Raw genomic sequence first — 12,497 nt, forward strand, 5'->3', positions numbered from 1 at the left:
GAGAAAAATGAATGGTATAATTAAATTTGTTAATTTTCTAAATTATATTCAGTGTTCTCACATTACCCAGCTTAGTGTCTAATACATGGATGAAGCTCAATAAATATTCTGAATAAACACTACAGCCAATAACCTAATGCAAAATGCTCAATCGTGACAAATTTGTTTCAAGGGTAACTGCGAGACATGGTAAGGAATTGCAAAAATTCTGAAACACTGATTCTTTAAAAATAATCTTTTAAGTTAACTTTCAAGAAGTATAAGTAATTCTACATTTTTCTTTTGAAGAGATAACAGACAACATAAACTAAAAATCTACTTGCCTAAATTGTTTATATGAGCTTTGGGAATATATTGATAGTTACAGACAATTCAGTGAAACTTAGAGGCAACCACACAATCACGAGTATCTGTAAGTATTCAGTTTTCACACTGAACAGGGCTACGGCCTGTCAGACACCCAGCAAGAGTAAGGAGAAGTCTCTTGTTTATTATGAAAAACTCATATAGGATGTTTTATTTATAGATACACAGTTAACTATGTACAAAATAAAAAAAGGAAAACCAATCTACTAAAATATATTAACTCTAAATAAGAAAATCAGATCTTACTCCTGTTTCTCCATACTAGGCATAATTATTTTCAAAGTTATACAATACGAAGTTTATCAGTCTTATCTGTTTGCCCTATCATTACGAATTTTCTCTTTTAAAAATGGCAGTAACAAGTGACGTATGTTCTAATAAAATTTGGATCATAGCTAGCAAATGAAAGGCTATGAGACTCAATCACTTTTAATCATTATTAAGTTTATGTTAGTCTTTATTAAAAACAAAAAATAATTAAAATTTCAGACAGCAATGTACATAATATATATAAGAATATACCCAAAAAAGTACACTTATACCACCCTAGCACAGCAGAAATTTCAATGGGTTATTCTATACCAAATCCAAGTGTTTACATCCAAGATGTCACAGAGGTAACTTCCTTTTGTACCTAAAGTAAAAATAAATCCATTTAACATAAGACAAGAAGACACAGGTTCATTTGTAAATTGCCTAACAGCCCTAGTTAGAATTAAAATTCTAACCTAAGACATATATATATTGTAAACCAAAATAAATTGGTTGGCGTATGGAGCAAGTAATATCTATGTTCTAGATATGAGAAAAAAAGGCAATATTTAATGACAGACCTTATGAAGTCTCAAACATAGCTAAAGGTTTCCTGTTGTTGATTCCCATGAAAATTAAAGATATAAAGTCTGTAACTGCCACTCTGTTGTAACATGCACTTAATATCACAACTTGAAATTTTTTTTTTTTTTTTTTTTTTTTTTTTGAGATGGAGTCTCGCTCTGTCACCCAGGCTGGAGTCCAATGGCGCGATCTCGGCTCACTGCAACCTCCGCCTCCCGGGTTCAAGCAATTCTCCCGCGTCAGCCTCCCGAGTAGCTGGGATTACAGGCACCTGCCACCATGCCCGGCTAATTTTTTGTATTTTTAGTAGAGACGGGGTTTCACTGTGTTAGCCAGGATGGTCTTGATCTTCTGACCTCATGATCCCCCTGCCTCAGCCTCCCAAAGTGCTGGGATTACAAGCGTAAGACACGCGCCTGGCCAACTTGAAAGTTTATAATAAGTAAATAGCACAAATCTGGTTTCCTCTACTCTGCAAAAGTGACACTTCATTGCAATACCACAGCACTGAACAATAGTTGTTTCATCCAACCAAAAGGATTAGTCAAAAAATAAGACAGAAAATAATGACTTGAAACTTTGCTCAAAACTCAAAATCCTCAAGATTCAACATAATAATAATATGATCGTGCTCTAATTTTAGTTCATTTTGTGCTTGGGTTTATATAAAAATTGCTTCAAAAATACTCCAGTTTCTTACACAGCATACAATGGTGCAGATGACAACACTGAGCTTGGCCTATTCTAGTGCTAGGACTTAAACTCACTTCTCCTGGAAAGACTGTATAGAGTCCCTATCTGCTTGTAATTAAAAAGGGATGAAGTCAAAGCAGACGCTATTCAATAGCTGTCCCCCACATTTGTTTGGGCATGTTTAATAAAGAAAACATAAAAGGCAACTTGCTGAGGTTAATTTTTTAAAGAATCACAGAGAACAGAGACAAGGGTTTTCTTACATTTATGTCCCTAATTAAAATAAATGTCAGCATACCATTAAGAAAATAATGAATAAAATTACTGCTTTTCAGTTACCTTATTGAGCTCTGGAAACAGTTCCTGTATCACAATGTCCAATAAAACATAAGTCAGCTAAAGCACCAAAAAAAGAATAATAATAAATGTTAAGGCACTAAACATAAAAACCATAAAAATGATAAGCACAAAATTAAAGATTGTGGTTACTTCTAAGTGGGAAGGCAAGGAATGGGACTGATAATATAAAACAAGCACAAAAATAGCCTCGGTAGTATCAATATTGTTCTATTTCCAAAATAGGTAATAAGTACACATGTGTTTCCGTAAGGACACTCCATTATGCCTCATTAATTCATTTTTATGTTAAATATTTTAATTTTTAGAAAAACAAAAACACAAAATTACAATGTATCAAGATCTCAACAGAATATATAAAGCTTATATATAGTTTACATAAACCATACACATAAAAATATTAACTGGTTATTCTATGTGACTTGAACAATGGAATTATCAATTTTTAATTTTTTACTGTATTTCACGAATTTTCTATTCCAAATTTTCTACAATTACTATATATTAATTTTAAATCAAAATAATTCATCTTATTAAGAAAAAAAACTGACATAAAAAGAGTAACATACATAAAACTTCTTTTCTATCTGAACTTTTAAAATTATATTGCCTTGGTTTAGTATAGTGTCATTTATACAGCTAATAAGTTACCAGACACCTTACTATGTCATTCACCAAACCTAGCCAACACGAGTTTATCAGCTTTAATGTGCTTTACCTGCTTGTTGAGTACTGGCTGCTGTAAGCCATCAAACAGAAGTCTGATGCTTTCATACTTGGTTTCTTCACCAATACACTTGACTAACAGATCTAAACAAAAAGGCCACATGTGAAATAATTTTATATTATAAAATGACTCACCATTAACTGGATCATAAAGCAAAATCACCACCCTGTTTCCCAGATATTAGGCAAAAACTGCAAATCAGTACTCCCCAAACCAGCGTGTCTATAAGAGGCTCCTGGACAAGAGGTTTTTAGGGTCACGTTGACACATGCAGTATCATGTATCCCACTTTTGGAGATTCACAATGCACAATGCATAATGCAAGCTCCAAGAAATGCTGGAGTTAAAAAAAAAAACTGCTAGTTGGAAAATAATACTTACTGTATTACCCCACTAAGGGCAAACAAAACAAATTAAACCCAAAAATGATGTTTGCACATCTGTACACACATGTATAGAAATGCATGGAAAAATGTAAAGATTAACACCCAGTGGAGGATAAGCCGACTTCTACACAGTGGGCAGAGGATAGCTTCTACTTTTTATTCTATATATTTTCATAGTGCTCTTAATATCAGAAAAAAGAAGTTTAATTTTTAAGGCAGACTTTTCTCAGTGAATATGAACACCTAATTTCTGGACTTTTGCATAAGTTACTATTAACTATCTTACAGACCAATCATTTTAGGAAATATAACAAATATTTAAACACTTATTTAGGGTCCAACAAGTACAGATTTGTGTCTGGCTGTATAGATGTCATCCACCACTAATATCCATTCTGTTACCAAGTCAATCCTTATTAAGATCTCCACTGAATGTTTTCCCCAAGCAGAAAAAAAAAGAAGTTATTCTTATATAAACAAGGTACTCAAATATTTATCCTTTTCCCCTATCATAACTAAACGCCTAGTGTTAGTCATAAAATATTCTAATGCTAGGAGACAAGGCCAAATTTAATTTACAATAGGCATAGTATATCCTTGGTATTTTCAAGATATGTGGCCCAATACAAATCTTTGTTAATCCTCAAACTCACCAATACTACATGGAATTTCCCAATTAATATGCATGAAACTAATGAACACAGACACGTGATTCCTTCAGATACTTCAGGTGTCACTAAGCAAGAGATGAGGAGCAGAGAATCTTATAGAAAGGAATGTTAAGCTTACTTAAGAGCTAAGTTACTCTCCCAAACAGGAGTCTTAAAGTGAATGTGGTTTGAATTTGTGCCTCAGCAAAATAACAAATTACTATATTCTCTGGTTCTCCATGTTGTTTCTGAGTATCAAAGCCGAGACTGTTAAAAGTATGAACACTAAGGGTCACTATATCAGAAAACAGGTAAAAAAAAAATTATTTCATCATTTGCCTACAGAAAATTTACTAAAAACAGCTTACTTTCACTTTTATATTCAGAGCAGACATTTAAGTTAATTATTTTCACAAGGAACAGCAGAACTATTCTAAGGCTAGTTCTTCAATATTAAGAATTCTCTAAGGTTCTGTCCTAAGCCCTCTTCTCTTTTTAAAATAGACTTTTTTTTAAAGTCGTTTTGTGTTCACAGTGAAACTGAGCAGAAGGAAGAGATTTCGCATATGTTCCCCGTCCCAAAACATGCTGTCTCCCACACTATCGACATCCCCAACAAGAGTGCACATTTGTTACAACTGATGAACACACATTGGTACATCATTATTACCCAGAGTCCATAATTTACATCGGAGTTCGTTCCTGATGTTGGACATTCTGTGGGTTTGGACAAATAGATAATGATATGTAATCACCATTATAGTTTCATTGCCCTAAAAAATCCTCTGCTCTGCCTATTCATCCCTCCCTCCCCTCCAATCCACTGTCTTCTTAGTTTTGCCTTTTCCAAAATATCAGAGAGCTGAAATTATACAGTATGCAGTCTTTTCAGATTGGCTTCTTTCTCTTAGTAAGATGAATTTCAGGCTCCTCCATGACTTTTCATGATGTGACAGCTCATTTCTTTATAGCACTGAATAATATCCCATTGTCTAGAAGTATGAGTTTATTTATCCACTCACCTAAATAAAGAACACCTTGGTTGCTTCCAAATTCTGGCAATGTTGAAGTTGCTATAAACAATCATGTGCAGGTTTCTGGGTGGACATGTTTTCAACTGCTTTGGGTAAATATCAAGAAAGATAATTGCCAGATCTCATGGTAAGAGTGTGCTTAGTTTTGTAAGAAACTGCTCACCTGTCTTCCAAAGTGGCTGTACCATTTTGCATGTCCACCAGCAATGAATGAGAATTCCACATCTTCACCAGCAAATGGTGGTGTTGGTGTTCTGGATCTGGGCCATTCTAACAGGTATGTGGTGGTATCTCATGGTTTTAAATGTGCATTTCCTTGATGACATATGATGTAGAGCATCTTTTCAAATGCTTATGTGTAATCTTCTTTGGTGAGGTGTCAAGATATTTGGCCAATTTTAAAATCAGGTTGTGTTCTTATTGTTGAGTTTCAGGATTTCTTTGTACATTTTTGGTAACAGTCCTTTATCTGATATGTCTTTTGCAAGTATTTTCTCCCAGTCTGTGGCTTCTCTTTTCATTCTCTTTATAGTGTCTTTCACAAAGCAAAATTTTTAATTTTAATGAAGTAAAGATTATCAATTATTTCTTCCACGGTTCATGTCTTTGGTGTTGCAACTAAGAAGTCATTGCCAAACAGAAGGTCATCTACATTTTCTCCCTTGTTATCCTCTAAGTTTTACAGTTTTGCTTTTTACAGTTAGGTCTAAAATTGATTTGTTTGTTTTTGAGACGGAGTTACGCTGTCACCCAGGCTGGAGTGCAATGGTGCTATCTCAGCTCACTACAACCCCTGCCTCCCAAGTTCAAGCAATTCTCCTGCCTCAGCTTCCTGAGTGGCTGGGATTACAGGTGCCCGCCACCATGCCTGGCTAATTTTTGTAGTTTTAGTAGAGATGGCGTTTCACCATCCTGGCCAGACTGGTCTCGAACTCCTGACCTCTGGTGATCCACACGCCTCAGACTCCCAAAGTGCTGGGATTACAGGCGTGAGCCACCGTGCCCAGCCTATAATTGATTTTGAGTTTAGTTTTTGTGAAGGGTGTAAGGTCTGTGTTTAGATTTTTTTTTTTCTTGCATGTGGATGTCCAGTTGTTCCAGCACCATTTGTTGAAAAGACTAACTTTTCTTCATTACTTTTCTTCATTGTATTGCCTTTGCAACTTTGTCAAAGATCAGTTAACATTATTTATGTGGGTCTGTATCTGGGCTCTCTATTCAGTTCCATCCATCCATTTGTCTGTTCTTTTGCTAATATCACACTTTCTTGATCACTGTAGCTTTATAGTATGTCTTGAAGAAAAGTAGTGTCAATCCTGTGACTTTGTTGTTCTCAATCAAAATTGAGTTGGCTATTCTGGGTCTTTTTGCCTCTCCATATAAACTTTAAAATGTTTGTCAATACCCACAAAACAACTTCCTGGGATTTGGATTGGGACTGCATTGAATCTACAGATGAAGTTCAAAGAACCGACATCTTGAAAAAAAGAGTCTTCCTATCCACAAACATAAAGTATCTCTCCATTTAGTTCTTTGATTTAATTAAAGTTTTACAATTTTTCTCATATAAATCTTGTGCATGTTTTGTTAGATTATTACCCAAGTATTTCACTTTTCGGGGTGCTAATGCAAATGGTATTTTTTTTTAAATTTCAAATACCATTTGCTCATTGATGATATACAGGAAAAGTAATTGAATTTTGTGTATTATTACTTATTATTTGCAGAAGTGTTTTGGTCAATTTTTGGATATTCTACATAGACAATCATGTCATCTGTGAACAAAGATAGTTTTATTTCTTTCTTCCCAATCAGTATGCTATTTCCTTTTCTTGTCTTACTGCACTAACTAGGACTTCCAGTACAATGTTGAAAAGCAGTAGTCAGAGCATGCCTTGCTCCTCATCTTAGTGAGATAGCTTTTAAGTTTTTCATCAAGTGTGATGTTAGCTATAGGTGTTTTTGTAGATATTCTTTATCAAGTTGAGGATGTTCCCCTCTATTCGTAGTTTGCTGATATCATAAGTGGGTGTTAGATTTTGTCAAATGCTTTTTCTGCATCTACTGTTATGATCATGATTTTTCTTCTTTAGCCTGCTGATGTGATGGACTACCTTAATTGACTTTTGAATGAATGCTAAACCAGCCTTGAATACCTGGGATAAATCCTACTTGGTATATAATTCTAACATCACTGCCATATCTGACTCTGGTTTTGATACTTGCTCTTTCTCGTCAAACTGTATTTTCTTGCCTTTAATATGTCTGGTAACTTTTTTATGATAGCTGGACATGACGCACAAGTTAAGCGGAACTGCTGCAAACAGGCCTTTAGTAATGTGGTGATAAAATATAGAGGGAGATGAAGGGTTCTATAGTCCTAAGAAGGGGTCTCAATCTTTTAATGAACCTGTACCACTGAACTGTGAACTTCACACATGCTTCTCAGGCCTCCCGGTTCCCCTTGCATAGGACAAGATGGCTAGAGTGGATTGGAGTTGGGTATTTCCCTTCTTCCATGTGGAAGGCCAGGGCTAGAGTTGGTTATTTCCCTTCCCTCAGGTCAGTCAGGCTCTGGTTAAATAGCTTCTCCTGAGGGTAGGGCCTTGTCAAGAACAGAGTGCCCTGACTAATGTATTTCAAAATGGTTCCCTTCTAGCCCCCCTGCCAGAAGCACCTGGGGATTTTTCTCCAATATTCACTGTGGGATCTTGGTCAAGGCCCTGGAGGTAAAACTCACAAAAAAAGTGTGGATGGGCTGGGCACGGTGGCTCACGCCTGTAATCCCAGCACTTTGGAAGGCCGAGGCAGGTAGATCACCTGAGGTTAGAGTTCAAGACCAGCCTGATCAACAAGGTGAAACCCCATCTCTACTAAAAATACAAAAATTAGCTAGGCGTGGTGGCGTGGGACTCTAGTCCCAGCTACTCAGGAGGCTGAGACAGGAGAATTGCTTGAACCCAGGAGGCGGAGGTTGCAGTGAGCCAAGATCATGCCACTTCACTCTAGCCTTAGCAACAGAGCGGGACTCCGTATCAAAAAAAAAAATTAAAAAATGTGGATGGGTAATCCCATGACATGATCCCCTGGAGTTTTTAATCTCTTAAAAAGAGATTTAAAAGGCTGTAGCAATTTGTCAGTTATACTTCAAGTTTCCCTAGCTCAGCACTGGCTTCTCCAGGGGTTTTGAGTTCACGGGTTTCTCTGCTCCAGCTAGCTATGATTCTCTCCAATCTGGGGGGCAGTGGTTTCCCATATGACCTCACTCTCTGGTGAATCTAAAAGCTGTTTAGTTTTTTTAGTGCATTCAGGTTTTTGCTTGTTACTAGGATGGAGTGATGACGGCCAGGTTCTTATGTGCCAGACCAGAAACTGGAAATCACCCTTTTCTCTTCTTACTCCATACTTTCTCCCTGTGCTTTATTATCTAATCACACATGGCTCCCATATCTCTACTAATCTATCCTATACCACCTTTTCTCCAACTTTTGAACCTCGATGTCTAAGTGCTTAACAGACACTTCCTCCTGAGTAATTTATAGGCACCTCTTATTCAAAATGTTCTAAACTAAGAATCATCTACTTTGACCCCTTGACATTTCTTCCTTGTTATTTCCCATCACAGTAAGAGGTTACTACCATTCATTTCCTTAGTGTCCCAAACCTACCAACTTTACAGAAGAGGTGGCCATCCTCCTCCTTTGTGATATCTCTGTAACTTGAAAATGCCTCTATTATCACATGTATGTTTTGTCTATATGCCTGTCTTCCTCTAGACTGAGCTACTCAAGTACATTTTTTATATCCCTTGCATTTTGCATAATGCCTGGAATATGGTAGGTGCTCAATAAATTCATAATGCATGAATTCTGATCTTTTAGTCATACACACTAGTGAGCTATTCTTATGGTGTAGTGGACACAGGCTTTCAATGGTCCCACAACATGTCACTTTGACCAGTCTGACTATAAGTTATTTTTGAATGAATCTGGCTATTATGTGAGTAGCAACAGCCTTGCCTTAAAGTCCTAACATCTCAGTCTCAGTGATAACATCTGAAAGAATTATTTAACTAGTGTGTTAAGTTTAACTGATCTTTGCAACTATTTGTAAAATGAAAACTCACAGTAAAAATTAGCTTCAATAATTACTATACATTGTGACCTCAAAAGACGGCTTATCTATATGAAATTAAGTTACTTCTTAAATATTACACCTGGAATGTAATTCATCATTTCTTCAAAAGTCTGTTTTGCTCCTTTTTGCTTATCTTGGAGAGAACGAGGTTCAGTGTTTTCACAGAATATAGCATCTAAAAAAGAGTAAAAAGAAGTATTTCTGGAATTTTCATCTACTTATACAAAAAGGATTTCCTCATAGTAGAAGTACTAATAAACCAAAGCAAAACAAGATTTCTTCCCCTTTTAGATTCAATTAAAATTACAGAGTACACAAAATATGAAACAAACACATGAGAAAATACAAACCTCTGAGAAGTGTTATGAGTGAGACCAAACGGTGCTCCTGAAATAGCTGTTCTAGTTTACACTGAAGATAGTAGTCAGTATACATTTCCAGGGTGTTTTTAAAGAGGATTCGAGTTCCCATTAAGAGATGATGAAGCCAGTCAGGAACCTGGAAAACTACCCGTCCTGAGAAAGGATCAAATGGGATACCTCATTGTTCCAGATAAATTGGTATTTTTGAAAATTTGCCAATGTAGAAAACACAGATGACCATGGTCTATCTTTTATGTGTAAACACTAGCAACTTTAATATGATCAAGGACAATTGTATTGAATTATTATGAAAGGTATTTTCAATTAAAAAAACAGTTATGACAGGGCAATACTCAAGAACATTATTTGCATCACAGAAGTAAGATGAATGAAAAACAAGTCTTAAACCACTTAGATCTTACCTACATACATCAGGTAATCATAGACTCCTTCTACAGTCATCACCTCCATAAAATAATTCTGATTTTGCTTTCTCTCTGTATTTTCAGCACGGTTTGCATTATTTTTAAACAGATCATTGAAAAGCTAAAATAAAAGTTGGAATAATAAAAAGATATGTAGTTTATTACATCTGCTGACAATAATCAATAAGGATGAAGTGACACACAGCAAAGGCATTTAAACCTTTTCCAATCAAAACAGAATATTAGATAGGTTAATATATGTTTCTAAAATTCCCCATTTATGCCCCAAATTGCAATAAAAAATACATGTTCCCCAAAAAATTACATAAAAACTAAAATATTCGTTTTAGTTACAGTCCATAATTCATCATCCATAAAAGACCCCTCCTTTGTTTTTATATACCACAAAAGTTAACATAAAAAGATGTACAAATATATTATTGATAGCTAACTTTAAAACTAATGATTTAGGCCAGGCGCAGTGGCTCACATCTATAATCTCAGCACTTTGGAAGGCCGAGGCAGGCAGATCACCTGAGGACATGAGTTTGAGATCAGCCTGGCCAACATAGTGAAACCCCATCTCTACTAAAAATACAAAAAAATTAGCCAGGTGTAGTGGTGCGTGCCTGTAGTCCCAGCTACTTGGGAGGCTGAGGCAGGAGAATAGCTTGAACCTGGGAAGCAGAGGTTACAGTGAGCCAAAATCATGCCACTGCACTCCAGCCTGGGTGAAAGAGCAAGACCGAAAAAAAAAAAAAAAAAAAAAAAAAACCACTAACATGATTTAAAGATTATAAATCACTATGAGTAGAGGTAAAAATCCAGCTTCAGATGAAATTTATCTGGACAATATTCAAAGCCCAGAAAGGTCTAATCAATGTGTGGCAGCGCGGGAACCAAGATATTAAGAATTAATGGTTGCAGTGAGCCAGAAATTGCACCACTGCACTCCAGCCTGGGTGACAGAGTGAGGCTCTGTGGGAAAAAAAAAAAAAAAGTGGGGAGGGGAGCAGAAGGGAGGGGAGAGGAGAGGTAAGGAGACTGTGGAGGAAAGTGTATTCACTTTTACCTGAAGATGAATTTTTTTTAAAAGCCTCCTAGAAAAGTATCCTGAGAACAAAGACCATATATTCTATTGGCTCTTATGTCAGATATTATTAACGCTGAGGCGTAAACTTAAAACATTTTTCCACAACCCCAAAAATAGGAAAAGGGCTCTCTCTTCTGATAAATTATTCCCTCTACTCTTTTAAATTTTCAGTTTAATTTTTTTCATTGAAAAACAGTGATATTATACAGTAAGTCTGGAAAAGAGAGGAGAAAAACAACTCAATTTTGTTTTCCCTCTGTATTTTCAGCACGGTTTGCATTATTTTTAAACAGAAATCTAAAATAAAAGCTGGAATAATAAAGAGATATATAGTTTATTACATCTGTTGACAATAATCACTAAGGTTAAATAAAGTGACACAGAGCAAAGAGGAATTTAAACCTTTAAATTAAAACTCAACCACCTAATAGCATTACTATTAAACTTTTGTATATTAACTTGTACTCTCTATGTACATAGCCACAAATCAATGAGGTTCAAAAAATAGAACATCCTACTTTTTCACTTAGCACCGTATCAAATGTCTTTATGTTACTTTATAGTTTTCATAAGCACAATTTCATCTGTTGCAAAACATTCCTTGAATGGATTTTCCTTAAAATAATCATTCCTACAATGTTAGAATTTCATGTTGTTTCCAATTTTTCACTTACGTAAATGATATTTTAATAAACACCTTTACATGTTATAAGCTCTTCTCTTATTTTTCTCCCTGACAAATTCCTAGCATTCAGGTCAGGAGGTCAAAGAACATAAACACCTGATTTATTCTGTTACATAGTATCGATTTATTTCCCAAAAGATTGGGCCCATTTATTAGTCACCAGGAAAGCAAATATCCAGTTTGACCAAACTCATAAATCATTTTGCAAACATATTCCCTATGTACTAAAATTCACACTCCAATATAATTCTTCTTTCCCTATGTTCAGCCTGGTTAATCCTCTGAAATCATACCCATTAGGTCTTTCATATTTCATCTTTCACAAAAGTATGCATATATAGTGAAGGCCATCTAAAAAAGAATTTCATAAGAACCTCTCACATCTTTTCAAGCAGTTTTGAATATCAATCTCAATAATCCTGAGGGAGAAGACAAATATTACTAAGACTGATGAACTACACTATGTCTGTTTCTTAGGAGACAGAGCTATTACTGAGGAGGGCTGAAGACTTTCTCTAAGAGACACTTAAGATGCCTGAGCAGAGGAGAGGAAAGAATTAGGGCTCATATCTCAATTTCTCCTCTTGAACATTTTAACATTTTTATTTTATAATGACATCTAATTGAATTTTCATGCTCAATAAAGATAAACGTAACGATCAAGGAAAGCAAAATGGGCATTAATATTGACAAACCACAAACAAAATCAACGTAAGCCAAGTTTTCAGCCACTATATTCTTCAGA

The 12,497-nt window shown here is 35.5% G+C and overlaps 1 protein-coding gene across 30 annotated transcripts in view; it reads right to left on the reverse strand.

The window, feature by feature from the left end:
- Nucleotides 1–487: 487 nt before the first annotated feature.
- Nucleotides 488–12,497, reverse strand: part of SNX14 (sorting nexin 14) — a 94,648-nt gene continuing 82,638 nt past the window's right edge. For 18 of the 30 annotated variants that reach the window (XM_025382934.1, XM_025382930.1, XM_025382920.1 and 15 more), the window contains 6 exons: nt 9,972–10,095; nt 9,538–9,702; nt 9,267–9,362; nt 2,972–3,063; nt 2,236–2,292; nt 790–1,000 (listed from right to left, as the gene is read on the reverse strand). In XM_025382934.1, the coding sequence (XP_025238719.1) occupies nt 962–1,000; nt 2,236–2,292; nt 2,972–3,063; nt 9,267–9,362; nt 9,538–9,702; nt 9,972–10,095 (573 nt within the window). In that variant the 3' untranslated portion in view covers nt 790–961. Of the gene's footprint in view, nt 1,001–2,235; nt 2,293–2,971; nt 3,318–9,266; nt 9,363–9,537; nt 9,703–9,971; nt 10,096–12,497 lie in introns of all 30 variants that reach the window. The other 12 variants (XR_003119047.1, XR_003119046.1, XR_003119049.1 and 9 more) reach the window with 4 other exon arrangements.

Source organism: Theropithecus gelada, chromosome 4, assembly GCF_003255815.1.
Source record: "Theropithecus gelada isolate Dixy chromosome 4, Tgel_1.0, whole genome shotgun sequence".
NCBI lineage: Eukaryota > Metazoa > Chordata > Mammalia > Primates > Cercopithecidae > Theropithecus > Theropithecus gelada.